Raw genomic sequence first — 15056 nt, forward strand, 5'->3', positions numbered from 1 at the left:
TAAATTAGAGTTAAGATTAGCTAAAAATGGTTAAGGTTGGGGGAAGGGTTAGCGAGCATGCTAAGTAGTTGCAAAGTAGCTAAAAAGTAGTTAAAGTTGCTAAAATGCTCATGTCTGAGATTTGAACTCTCAACCTTTAGGATGCTAGACATTTGCGTTATACCTCCACCCCACCTACTTTATTTTTGTTGGGGGGGGGTCCCGGATTTACATTCACTATGTTGCGTCTAGTCAACGAGACAAGGCTGCATAAACTCTTCCCTTTACTTGTCTGGCTTCCTATATTGATACTGATTAGTGAGAAAGGTCCTGACTTGTCAGCTCACAGGTCTGGCAATGTAAGCGCATGGTCCAGCATGCTGTTTCAGGCCGCTATCTTGGGGGACCCAATGAGGCGGGTGCCCTGCTACCAGGCCGTGTACTCCACTTGGTACAACTAGATGATAATCAAGTAGCAAACCCATAGAAAGAATCACAGAAAATAATTGAAAACGACTTTAATGACAAAATGTAATGCAACTGATAATTGACAAATGTAACAGTTTAACTTTATGGCATCACCTCGCTTGACTCGGGCGCGAACCAGGGACCCTCTGCACACATCAACAACGGTCGCCCACAAAGCATCGTTACCCATCGCTCCACAAAGGCCGCGGCCCTTGCAGAGCAAGGGGAACCACTACTTCAAGGTCTCAAAGCGAGTGACGTAACCGATTGAAACGCTATTAGCACGCACCACCGCTAACTAGCTAGCCATTTCACATCCGTTACACAAGCTATATACAGTACATTTCAGTTCTGTTTGCAACAAAATAAAATAAAAACATAAAACATCTGTAAATACCACAATTTACAGTCACATTTCCAAATCGTTCAGAACGCTTCCGTTTCTTTGCCCGTGGGGAAAAAATTAAACCACAAAAAAAAATCTCTACGGTATTAAGTATCAAAGAAATTGTATAATACCTGTATTGATTCAATACAGAATGTGAAAACATACCTCAACGTCAGGTGTAACCGCAGCGAGGATCCCAAATCTTTCTTTCCGCTTCTTCAGCTTTTCATCTTCCTCAACCTGTAACACACAAGCATTTTGCTACACCCACAATAACATCTGCTAAATGTGTATGTGACCAATAAAATGTGATTTGACATATGGTCTTAAATATTTAACTTGGAGGTGGCTTAATCAGAAATGCTGAAGTGTAATAATCACAAGGTTTCAATTGAGTATTTCTTTCAGGATGCCCTGTAGTCAAAAATACACACTATACAGTTCATTAGGTACACCACCCCATTCACGAAAATGGATCGCCTCTACAGACAGTGTGTTACTTGGCTGTGGCTTGTTATATAAAGCAGGCAGAGGCATTCAGTTACTGTTCGATAGAACGTTAGACTTGTCAAAAGGAGTGATCTAAGCAACTGAGTGTGGTATAATCTACGGTGCCAGGTGCACCGGATCCAGTATCTCAAACTTCCGCACTCCTGGGCTTTTCAAGCATGACGGTGTCTAAGGTTTACCAAGAATGGTGCAGAAAACAAAAAAACACCTGGTCAGCAGCACTCCTGTGGGTGAAAACATGTTGAGGTTAAAGGAGATTGGCAAGAATGGTGCAAGCTAACAGGCGGGCCACAAACAGGCAAATAACGGCGCAGAACGGCATCTCGGAACACACAACTCATCAATCCTTGTCACAGATGGGCTATTGCAGCAGACGATCAGACCGGGATCCATTCCCATCGGCTAAAAACAACAAGTGGCTCCAGTGGGCACGCAATCAAACACTGGACAATTTGTGGAAAGTGGAAAAACATTGCATGGAACATGACAGCGAATTCAGTTTACTTGAGTGGCCTGCGCAGTCCCCAGACCTCAACCCAGTAGAGCATCTTTGGGATGAGATGGAAAAGGCTGTCCGCAGCATGAATGTACCTCCGTACAATCTGCAACAACTGCGTGATGCTATCGCACTAGCATCCCTGTGAAATGTTTCCGACACCTTTTAGAAAGCCCTGATGAATTCAGGCTGTTCTGGAGGCAAAGGGGGGGTCTAAGGCAGTACTAGATAAGTGTACCTAATAAGCTGTCCAGGGAGGATAGAAGCTGGCGCTCACCTTCTTGGAAACTGAAAAAACGTTCCCGCCAAATCGCTCTGCTCGCTTTTTTAGCTGTTCAACGCTGACCGCCTACACAGAACATAGAGATAGATGTTTGATTAAATCTTCTGGGTCACTTATGGTTACATTATTTAAATGAGGGGAGGTCACTGTTTATCACATATTTGGATTACTCACAGTGGATTTATTCACAGTAACACCTTTGATAGAGAGAAACACTCATTAAAACCAGAGTGCAAATGCAGGAGAAAAAATAATTACTTGTGATAATGAGGTTGTTCAACCCTTGTTTATAAACTGACTGCAGGTTATGGTTCTTGGATTTAAAAAAAATTAAAACCACACATGAGAACTGTGAAAATGACTGGAAGATTCTCACTGACCTGGGGTGGAGGTTGGAGGTGCAGCAGCGGGCAAACCAAACCTGAACACAATACATATTTAATCAAATCAAAGTTTATTTGTCACGTGCGCCAAATACAACAGGTGTAGACCTTACAGTGAAATGCTTACTTACAGGCTCTAACCAATAGTGCAAAAAAGGTATAAGGTTAACAATTGGTAAGTAAATAAATAAAACAGTAAAAAGACAGGCTATATACAGTAGCGAGGCTACATACAGACAGGTTAGTCAGGCTGATTGAGGTAGTATGTACATGTAGATATGGTTAAAGTAACAATGCATATATATATGATGAACAGAGTAGCAGTAGTGTAAAAGAGGGGTTGGCGGGTAGTGGGACACAATGCAGATAGCTCGGTTTGCCAATGTGCGGGAGCACTGGTTGGTCGGCCCAATTGAGCTAGTATGTACATGAATGTATAGTTAAAGTGACTATGCATATATGAGAGTAGCAGCAGCGTAAAGGGGGGGGGGGGGTTGGGGGGGAACACAATGCAAATTGTCAATATAGGTTAATAGATATGCCCAATCAATAGTGTGGGGAATATTTGTGGGATACTGACCGGGCAGCACGTATGGCCTTCTTGCCATCAGCTGACACACGACATTGAAGCGTTCTACTCTTTTCTGTACCCTCTGGGAAAACTGGATAAAACATTTGAATTATAAGGTTAGCACACCACCATTGCATTGAAGACTTGTCATGACTGGTGAGAGTGCAGCAAGCATCATATCACCTCATCCACAGACGCTGGGGGTGTGATTTTTACCACTTTCTTTTCAGCCGTCCTGAAACACATTAAATTCACATGAATAACATATTTCAATAGGGACATCAGATCATCAGGAAAATGGAGAGAAAATGTCACTCTTCAATGTGTGTTCACATAAAAGGAAAAAACGTACTCCTCAGACACTATGGGTTTCTTGTCATTATCCTCAGTGATGGCATCCTCTTTCGTGAGGTCCTACATGTTCAAATGCATAAAGCATCATCAAGAAATGCACCTACGATTTTACATTTATTTTCCTAGCAGATATTTCACCAAAGCAATTGCAGCATGTACAAAGTGACTTTATACTGTATGATCAAAATTCTACTGGACATGGTGGAACCCATCTAATCCATACATGAAGTGCCATTGCTGCTATAGTGGTTTAAAACCAGACTTACCTCTGGCTCTTCTCCCAGAACATCATCTTCATTTAGGCCCATGTCATCCTATGTTTAGGATGAAAATCAAAACAGACCTTTCAGCAATCCATACTCAGTGGGACCCAAAACACTGAGAAATACGTCTGCTTTCTTTTCATCTTTGATTTCATTTGCAGCCAGCCAACGCTCAAAACGCTCCAAATAGGAATCAAAATTTGCCATTTCCACAGTTAATTGTTCCGTTTCCTTATTCCTTGTATTCCTTCATTTTCATCTAATTCTTCACTTCAGAAGTTTCTGAAATTACTTCATTCACTGCACTCATTTGTAATAATGTACACACCGTGTTACGTTCCATCTTTTTCTTCACAAGATTTCTCCACTGAGATCGCCTAATTTCAATGGGTTCAATTAGTTTTTTTATTATTCTTTAACCACCAGAGGGCAGTGTCGCTATTCTGGACTCCAATAGTCTTGCTACTTGGCAGCTCCTGAACACTGTACATGCTCGCAGTGCTTAGCCTTTTTTTACTGGCGAAAGAAAAGAAAAAAATAACTGACGAATTAAATAATTATTTTGAGTTTCATTACTCACGCAACATTCTTCCCTTCAAGCAATGTCCGTTAAAGAAGTTTAATCACCTCGTCGCCACTGTAATATTTGTGTTGTGGAGAAATGACCAGGCAGGAGACGGGAGTAGTTAGTTTTCGTTAGTCAAAACCTCTCGAGCTCTACAGTTCCCGGGCACACTAGTGCGCATGTGCATTTCCTAATAGGTGTAGTAGTAACACTGTCGTAATACATCACCGCTTAGTAACAGCATAGTAACTAATATAAACAGGTGTAGATCCCAGATACTACATGAAAGAGCCGATAATTTGGCTTCCTGATTTGCATAGCCTACTGTTATTGCTTTTTGAGCCCCAGAATCCAGACATCGATTATCTGCTGACAAATTATAAAAATATTCACTGAAGATGGTAATTGCTCAGTGCAGGAACAATCTAGTGAGGAGCCTCAGTCTAGTTCGCGCTCATTTTTTCAGTGCATTACATTTCTTTCTCAATTTGTTTTTGCAGGCCACCTAATAATCTGGTCAGGTAAAAATGTATTTGAACTCAAATTTCACGATGTGGTAGGCAACTGTTTACGATTTAAATTATATATTGACAATTTTATCATGGTTTTAGGTCAATTCCTAAGAACTACTGAACAAAAAGCATGTAGGGAGCAAAATTAAATGATACCAGTCACCGAAAAGCCTCGGAATGCCCGTTACGACTTGGATAATTAAATGCGGAATCTGTTTCATCCATCAGAAATCGACCCGTCTGCTTCTTCAGTAAAATCCCAACCGCTTTGAGTTGGTACATTGCTATCATAAATCTTTTTTTGTTTTGTGTGTAAATTCGGTGTAACTTTAGTAATTTGCTTTGACACAATGAAATGTATAGCCCAGTTTTTCATGTAAAATATATTTATTGATAGGCCTAAATCGTTCATTATATACATTGATCTTTACTTTTTTTATCCAACAGATTTAGAAGGGAAAAATTAAACAATGTGACTCCAATACATGCGGTATAATCAATGGAATTTCGGATATGCCAATGCGTTGCGTCACAGATGGTACAGTATTCTCACTACATTATGATGCATATGTATTGACAAATAATCATGTTCAGAGGCATTTTGTTCTCTGCTGTGCAATGGAGAACGACGTTTTTAAAAGCTGTCAGGTAAACACTTTTGCTTTCACCTTTGCATTTTGCTAAACTTGTAAACAATTGTCTAGCCTAAGTATTGTGTAATTGAAAAGGTAAAATAGATGATTGTGTACTCCAATAATATGAAGTCTGAACATAAACAGTAGGACTGTGTGAATCAAGCCTAATTGTCATCAAAGTTTAAAAGTCCCATGCTCTGAACTGAGCTACAAAGGACTACAAAGTGAACTATTCTTGTGTGATGAGTAACCTTGCCTGAAATGTGTGTTATCTGTCTGAGCTAATGCCTAGATTTAAGCTCAGTGGGCTAACACAGTCTTGTGACATGCAGATTGACCTCGGTTCAAACCCAGTCAGTCTCATGGTTGATGTCCGTGGGACATCCTATGGATCCGACCCCTGGCAACAACCCTCTGGCCAACACACACAGTGAGGGAGTTCTATTACAAAAAAAATTCTGTACAGCACTTCGAGATATTAGCTGATATACGAAGGGCTATATATAAATATAAATAAATTTGATTTGATATTACGCTGGCCCGGGTTGAACCAGGCAATGGCCAGTCACATCATTGGGTGAAAGCAGGGAGGAAGGAGCACCCTTCTCAATAAAACAGTAATCTGCGCCAGTCGGTCATGTTGTCAACAAGGCAGCATGGTGCACCTTCCAGAAACACATCTCTTTTGCATAAAATAGATGTTTGAATTTTCAAACTAGTTTTCATTGGGAAGGCAGATAAAGCGTTTTTATCAAAGCAATCACTTTTGCATGTGAAAACACATAATCCTACTCATCACTCCATGAGCTTAATAATTACGTCACTTTTGTTTTGAGCCGACTTCGCCTTCGGCCAGAGCGGGGCACCTGGCTCACCCCCGGGAGGCGGTGCGGTTCCAAAACGAATGCAATCACTTTTCACCCAGTTCAAACTCCTCCCACCGAGGTAACCCGGGCCACATAAACTAATCCCCTCAGTCTTGTGGTGTGGATATGATCTGGGTTCAATCACAGTCAGTCTCATTGGTGCCATTGGACCTTGATCGCACAGTTGATGTCGATCAGCTACTGGGGTGTTGTGAGAGGAGGTCAGGGGAGGGGTGAAGTGTAGCGGTGGTTCCGTGAACAGAATAACCTTGCCTAATACTTGAGCTAGAGCCTAGGCATTCGCTCAGCAGCATATATCCATAAACATCACGCCAGCTGATTCGTGATTTTGACTGGCTGAGAAATGCTGTCTGCCTCTCTCTCGTCCCAAAACCCGACCCCTACACGTTCATTACTATGTGACAGTTGGAGATCAAATTTTAATATTGAAACAATGTTGCAAATGTCGGAGAGACAGACAGCAAGGTTTATACAAATCTCTGCTGTTGAAAACTCACTATTAGTATAAAATAATTGTTAAATAATGTCTAGATGCTTTTTACAGTGGAGATCAAGTTTTAACTTCCCTGCCTGGACTGACGAGACAGTGGATTACGCAGTCAGATGGAACAGAGTAAATAGGCATTTTAACATCATAGATTTAGCCGGTGGTAACTTGTGGAATAGACACCGGCTGGAATTAGCTTTAATCCAATCAGCATTCAGGATTAGATCCAGCCGTTGTATAAAGAGCAAATATCACAACATAGGTTGTAATATGGCTTTTTTACTGTCTTGGCTTTGTCGTGGAAAATCGTATTACAAATATAACACTTACAAGAACTTGTGAATTCAATAAAGGCTTTTTAATACAAAATATCAGAAGTCGTCTCAGTCCGCTGAAAAGACCAACTTCCATAAGCACTGGCTCTGTTCTTATACACATACATCAAATGAGTCCATCCCACATGCAAATGAAGTTCCTTCCCTTAGTCCATCTGCCACCATTATCTTTCAGTTTAAACTTCCTGCTTGTTCACGCCCAATAACGCCCAAATCTGCTTTCAGATAGGTTATAATGGTGGCAGGACCCCTTCTTGTCCTAAAAATAATATATGTCCATCTATCCTATGGGCCTATGTCTTTGGCCTTCGTACCTATGTTTAGCATGGTGTGCTCTTTGGTATGTTTGCCCTTATTAGGATCAGCAGACTATGTGTCCCTCTAACATTAGTGTGTCCAGCTGTCCTATGCGCCTATGTGTCGCCTTCTCCTCCTGTGGTCTGATGTACAAATTTATATCTGTCCCTATATGTACCATTTACTCCCACAGCTTCCCCAGTGATTTTACACATGCACCGCTACTGGTCAGACACAGGTCACATAATTAGAATCTCTGTGGCAACACTAGCCTGGGCCCAGATCTGTTTGTGCTCTTATAGCTAAGCCAAAAATCATATTTGGCATGACAGTGAGTTGATATAAAAAACAAATAGACTGGCACTCAGGCTACAGCAACAGTAGTTCATTGGGCGTCAACCTATGATGACACATCAGGCTCGCCGCCATGTCATAATGGTCGGATGAACTATCACAGGTGAGTTTGTAAGAAATACATTATTGCTATGTTGGTTTTCAGGAGAAGACCTCAAAGCCCCTGTGTCAGATACCCTCGCGACCAGAGAAGCAAACTCGTCCACTGAAAGGGAAGCATCCTCAGATCATGATAGAAACAAAGCCGTCAGTGAGCAGCAGATTGGCTGCCATGACAAAGCTTCCGGTCCTACCTGGGGTCCCCTTTAAATTTCATAGAGCCAGCTTGGGTAAAAAGGTAAGCAGAACATATATTTAACAAGATACAGTATAACATTTTTTTTAAGAACATGCATACAATAGAATGGTGCAGTAGAATAGAAGAAGGGTCCAGTAGAATGGTGCAGTAGAGTGGTGCTTTAGAATGGAAGAAGGATCCAGTAGAATGTTTATTTTTTTTGTTTATATCCTTGTTCCTTCAGTTGTATCAGCCTACATCTGATTTCAACCTCAGTGACCCAAACTGTCACATTATGAGGCCGACGTACAACAGTTTGCATGACCCAAACCTCAATGAATACTACCATCAGAAAGAAATGCATGAGAAGTTAAAGAAGCGAAACTTCATCACTAAAGAGGACAACGTAAGTTTGAAGTTAATATTATTGTTTCTGAACAGTGTAGTAGAAGACTGTAAGCTTTACCGATAGTTAACTCCAGGAGTATTATAGCAGGAAACATTTTGATTCTCTCTCTTCTCAAGGTTGTATGCTCATTAAAGGAGTATAACACATACAAACATTACCTGGATACGGTCAAGACTGACAATCATAAAACGTACGGCAAAAAGTTGGTATGTGGGCAGTATGACTGCGTTCTTAAATGTGAACTTCTGTGAAGATCACACGTTATTTTCATGAGAAAATGTGAAATGATCATTCATCACTCTAAAAACAATGTAACATGTATTTTATTAGGTAGATAAGTGTTTAAAATGTACAACAATTGTATTTATCCTATTTAAGAAGGAACAGATACTGAGAATGGTTCAGTTGCAAGAGGAAGGCCATATACCTAAGGATGTTACCCTGGAAGATATGATAGAGTACTTACTGAATAAAGGAGCACAGAACCTGAAGCATCTGCAGTCAACCATTGGTTCCAGGTAGGCAAGAAGTGCATGAGGTAATAAAGTAGAGTTATATAGGCCTACTCTGTGTTGGCAATGTCATGACTCATCTGTTTAATGTATTGATAGGGACAGGGGACAGAAATATGGCCTGCAAACTGCGTTGTATGACCAAGAGAGAGAGTTTAAAGAGGATTGGGTTTCTAAGGAGCGATCCAGGCTGAAACTCATTGAAAAGGATGTGAGGCACGATTTGAACAAGGCCAAGTATATGAAAGAGGCCAAAGAAAAGCGCATCAGAAAGGTACAAATGTCACACTTTCATCATACTTCACAAAACTACCCACAATTATTTTCAAGTTTGAATAAATCATGAAAATTAAGAAATCATTTTACCTCAACTTTTGTGGATGCTAAGTTGCTATTTTTGGACTCTATGTTCTTCACAGAAAATGTGCATTATGGAACAAAAACAGGCTATTCAGTTGAGGAAAATGGAAGAGGAATTGAAAAACCTCCAGGAGTTTGAGAGGTTGAGAGAGGCCTCTATCAAACCAAATAAGCTGCTGGAAGAAATATTTGAAAAACCAGGTAAGATTTAATTTGAATTCATCACACAGTTAAGCAATGTTTAAATGACTATGCCAAATGCAACCTACAAGGAGCAGTTGAATGTGTTGTGCTGTATATCATATCGTATTTTGTATAAAAAAAAATAAAAAAATCTATTATAGCATCTGCTCAGCCTGCTCTCAAACCTGCTCACTCCAAAACTGTAAAGAAAACAGTTTCTCTGTCAGGTAAGAACATTTCCTTACTAAAGAACCATAATTTCATTACGAAATATCTTTCAGAGTATGTTCATAGCCAGTGAATGCTATATTAAATCAAATTTTAAAAATGTGTGTGTGTTATTAATAGGGAAATCTAAGGACAAGCCAGCCATGCTACAGAGACCAAGCCTTGCACCACTCCAGAGGAGACCATGCCTGGATGGTCTGGCACCGCTGAAGGGTTTCCAAGAACCTGTTTTAAGGATCTTCAAAGCCATCAAGGGACAAAGCATCCCAGACAGAGCTCAGCTGAAATCTGTCATCCTCGACCACTTAGGCTCCAAGCTTGTCAGGAAGCAGCTGGCGGAGTCAATCAGGGATGAGGTCAAACTGACGATTCCAGGGTCTACACCAGCGGCACAAAGGGCTCTGAGTGCCAGAATCGCTTACGATGTGTTGAAGTGCGTCTCTCGAGCGGCCAATCCCAGCAATGAACCTGCCTGCAGACTCCGTGGGGGAAACACAATCAAACCCAATGCTCAAGCAGATGATCCAGAACCAGAGGAGCGGATGGCCAACGGAGAAGACATAAACACCTATGTGACAACGTTGATCACTGACGTTCTGGAGGAAGTCCAGGAGCAGGTTATCGTAATGATCCGAGAAGACTCCCCTACCCAATTCAGAGTTGTCTCTGCAAAGGCCAGCCAAACAGCCATTGATGTGGTAAGCAATGTTTTGGAAGACATTAGACACTTATTAAATGAGGAAAACATTGAAGAGCTTGCACTAGACTGTGATGCTGAAGAAGGCACCTCAGGTATAACAAACATTCAGCCACCTGCATTGACTGCATTAAAAAAGGCAGACACCGAGAACCGCCGAGATTCCTGTTCAAAACTAGAAGGTGTCGCCTGTGACCTTATTAGCACTGCATATGACAGCATCCTATTCGAGCTGGCTTTTCCTGAGCTTCAGGGTGAAAGAGATGAAAAAGCTCCTTCCCTGACTCTGGAAATACTTCCCTCGAAGCCAGTGATCTCATCTTTATCCAACTCTCCCAGTTATGGAATGTTGTTTTCATCTGACACTTCAGAGGTTGCAGAAAACAACAGTAAGACAAGCAGCTCAGAGACCTCCGCAGCTGCATCAACCTCGTCCCAGGAGACGACTGTGATGGCCAGTGTTCCATGTTCTTGTACTACTTCCAGAGCAGATATGGAAGGAATGCTCTCTGAGGCAACAGGCGAGCACCCAGCGAAATCAATGGCCTCTGCAAAAGTTGAGTTGATCGCTGATGATTTAGTGGAAGATGCCATCGATATGTGCAGTGAAATGATTTTAGACGACCAGCCACTAGCCCTACTACATGACGATCCTGAAGAAGGTACATCAAATGTTGTTGTTCCTGGACCAATTCAGAGCAGCCTGTCTGGATTTGATGAACGCCACACAAAATCACAGGTCCTTGCAGTAAAGATTGAAAACCATGAGGTAAAGCCAATTTTGATCCAAGACACAGCGCTCATATCTCCAGGTGAGAAGAATACGGATGAAAAAAGAGTCATTAGAGTAAGTTATGTCTTTAACTCATCCCCTAGAAGGAAAGCTCACCAGGCCACCAGAAGCACCTCTTTCCCTAACCTCTATGTCACCCTTGTGGATGGAGTTCTGGACCAAATTAGCACAGAACCTTTCAAAGAAACCCTGGCCCAATCTGTGAGGAATGAGGTAAGACATTCTGTCTCTTTGCCTCAATTTGGATCGGTGAACCTCAAAAGCGAGGACTGCTCAGAGAAAGAAATGATTGAGGATATGTTGAAAAGTGTATCCAGAAAACTCAGTAAAGACCAGGCCTGTCAGCTGACCAGGAAAGCCAGTGAGACCATGAATGCCAACGTAGATGCCATTTCACTTACCCCCAAACTACAGTCTACTGCCAAAGACCAAATCATCAAAGTTCTGGAGCAGGTCAACACTAAAATAATCAATATGATTAGACAAGATTCTCCCAACAGGACGATTTCCCCCAAGGCAAGCCAGACTGCCATCAATGCTGTCAGCAACATTTTGGGTGCTATGGGAACCTCTCTCAAGGCAAGCAACACACCAGTTGTTCTTAATGTGGCTGGACTCCAGCCTGACCTAGATGATGTAGCGTCTTACTCAACTGAAGCTTTTGAGGGATATCCAGGGATCTGGATGTCATCCCTGAAGATAAAATATATTGCCTCAGGCCTCATGGACACTGTCTGTGATGACCTACTGGATGAGGATGGTTTCCTCAGACGGAGCGCTGGTGCAATATCCTCACAGGAAGACCTTGATCTTCAGAAGGTAATTACTTCAAAACCAGCATCCCCAGTCAATTGCATGCCCGTCAAAGGATGCCTGTCAATGTCCTACCTTGATACTTTGAAGAATACTGAAGACATTGAAAATGCTACTCACCTCAGTAGAAGCATTGACTCTCTCTCCGTAATTGATGTGCCTACTTCAACCTCAAAGGAAGTTTCATACGGCACAGAATTGAAACTGACACAGTTGCAAAAGGATGTCTCTGCATCATCCTCACTTTATGCCATGAGCAACTGTCGGAGCTCATTGGAGTTTCCCTCCAGTCGATCTGATTCTCCTATTGACAAAGAGGCCCAAAGGATTTCCTCCACAGACGAAGAAGACAGTCTGTCCAAATCCCTCCTGACCTCTTCCAAATCAGTCTTCAATGTCTCTGGCCTCGTCCCTACTCCTCCAGAGGGAAAGCCAAAGGTGAGGCTGCCACGGCGCCCAATGCTTCGCCTTAGGAAGGTTCCAGAGGAGCCCCCCAAAAAGATGCACATTTACACAGTTTGCAGGGATGCTTTTCATTTCCCAACTGAGACAATGCGATCGACCAGTCCATCATCATTCGAGGGAGAATTCTCAACTCCAGAGTCCCAGAGGCCAAGGTAATACTGTCTTTCTCATAGTCCTAATCTGAAAAGCTTTTTAACACTTAACCCACTGTTGATATTTGAACAGCCTTGATTCTAAATGTTTTTGTTTTTGTAGAGCTTTCGTAGAGCTTTGAGAACTCTGTTATGAAAAGCGTTGCACAAATTAAATGTATTTTTTTATTCATTAAGAGCGGTGGACAGCTCAGACAAGGAGTCTATCTTTAATATAGACTCATCCAAAAGACTCGTCGCAGAGATAATGCTGTCTGTTCGGGAGGACGTTGTTGAGAGTGAGATGGCCGCACATCTGGCTGCACTGTCGTCTGACAATGAGACGCTCAGCACTTTGGCTCAGAGTGGGACACCCCGCGCCGATTCATGAACTGCCTCCAACACCTCTCCTCACAGCGAGAGTGATAACTGAAGAGAATTCACATGTTTACTTGGACATACATGGTAGAAGCATTTGCTTACAATATTTTGAATCACATTGAGCTATTAAATGCATTTATTTTCTAAAAAAGACAAAAGCATTTATTTACAATGTGTAGTTTCTTAATGTAAGTGTTAAGTTAGGAATATTAAATAGAAAATTAGGAGAGAGTAATTATATATCTTTGCTCTGAATGGTGACATTGTTTAAACAGTCTCACAATTTGACCATAAAATATTAATACACATTTTTTTTTACACTGACTTTTATGGTTCTAAAGGGAGGAGGACAAAGCTGCGTGAATTTAGGAGTCACAAGCGCCCCAGTAATCTTTATTAACTTTACATTCCTGCCATTTTTCCTGCTTGTAAGTAGTCTCTCTTAACAGCATTGTATGACCTGTTGTTCTGTTGACACAGAAACGCTTCACTAATCAGTACAACTTCCTCTGTATTCCAGTTATTATACCTCAGATTGTTGAATTTATGCATCAAGAGTGTTGTGGTATTTTATTCACTGTTTATTCTGGCAAGATTTGATCATTATTGCTCGGATTGTCAGAATATTTTAATACTGAATAGCCTCATTAGAATAGAGCTGCAACTATTTGAGGGTAAATCCCAGAATCATTAGGACTACTTTGGGACATATTGAGTCCAGATTGGCCTAAAAGCAATGGGTCGGGTTGTATTTTAAGATGGCTATTCACTTATTAGCACGAGTTTTCACACGTGAGTCTGTAATCACCAATGATTTATATATAGGCTATACTAGATGACTAATAAGGCATTTTATTATATTGTAAAAAATATTTTGGAACCAATAGAAATTCATTTATTAATGACTACATTTGTTTGTGACACGTTTATCATATTACAGACACCTTAATGCATACTTTTAAATTATATTATGTGAGCTAAACATACACAACCATTTTTTCCCTGAAGTATAATTTTTTAGATTACTGAAATCTATGTCCCCACTACAGAATACTTAAATACATGTAATTTAATTGAAATACTGCAGAACTCCATTCATTCCTATGGAGGAATGCTTTTACCCAGGGAGTACCAATATGGCCGACCGGTGTTTTCAACGCCTCTCAATAGCCAATACATAGCAAAAACCAATCCAGGGTTTATATACATCACTGGTAATTACCCAATTTTAATAAAAGCTAGTAACATTCTCAACACTCCAGCAGTTTCACTAGACTTCTTACAGTATCCTATAAGAAGTACATCTACTGTACACACCATAGTAGATATTTAGTGGCGACTTTAGCATGTAAATCTTGGTGAGGCAAACTCCTGTCATGACGTTGGCCTGTGGGTAAGGTTTATGACCCCCCCCCATAAATACCTTTCTCCCTTCCCTCTCTTCTCTCTCTCTCTGACTCTACTGAAGGACTCTTGAATAGCCTTTGTTAAACATAGAGTCTGGGAACATCAAACAAGTGGGGGGAAGGAACCATATTTCGGCAATAGAACCAGTTAAATATGATGTCAGTTCGGTTGTCATCTGAGACATCATGACTGATGACAGGACGACATAAAATGTATCTGGGAAAGTCTACACATTCTAGTTATCAGATTCACAAGGAATTGTTGTGCAATTTAAATATTTGAATATGAAACTATTTGTGAAAAGATTAAATGTAATTTTAGCTTCCAAATGAGAGAATTGGGTTTTTATAAGGTTAGAGCTCTGCTCAATCAGTGGCCCGCCCCTGTGAAGAGACATGGGTTATAAACTATGAAACACACCCTTCTCTCCCTCCACTATATAAGCCCTTGACGAAAATGTAACCTCCTGTTCCGAGTACACGAGGGTACATTAGGGTACATTAGGACGACGGTCCGATGTCAGAAGGATTCAGATAATAACTACAGAACGAAGCCAACCTTAGCATGAGCTTTGGTTGCGAATGGTATGAACTTTGAACTCTTATTCACTACAGAAGTGATACCTCCTAGCCG

General features: G+C 41.2%; 1 protein-coding gene and 1 pseudogene across 1 annotated transcript; one reads left to right on the top strand and one right to left on the bottom strand.

The window, feature by feature from the left end:
- Nucleotides 1–482: 482 nt before the first annotated feature.
- LOC139556875 (SAP domain-containing ribonucleoprotein-like) lies at nt 483–4038 on the bottom strand (annotated as a pseudogene).
- Nucleotides 4039–8849: 4811 nt separating this feature from the next.
- Nucleotides 8850–13718, top strand: LOC139556876 (serine-rich adhesin for platelets-like). Its single transcript, XM_071370972.1, has 6 exons — nt 8850–8971; nt 9065–9239; nt 9385–9526; nt 9670–9735; nt 9857–12656; nt 12834–13718. Exons 1-6 carry the CDS (start codon nt 8850–8852, stop codon nt 13024–13026), a joined length of 3498 nt encoding a protein of 1165 aa, XP_071227073.1. The 3' UTR covers nt 13027–13718.
- The last annotated feature ends 1338 nt before the right edge of the window (nt 13719–15056 follow it).

The sequence above is a fragment of the Salvelinus alpinus genome, chromosome 28 (genome assembly GCF_045679555.1).
Source record: "Salvelinus alpinus chromosome 28, SLU_Salpinus.1, whole genome shotgun sequence".
Taxonomy (NCBI): domain Eukaryota; kingdom Metazoa; phylum Chordata; class Actinopteri; order Salmoniformes; family Salmonidae; genus Salvelinus; species Salvelinus alpinus.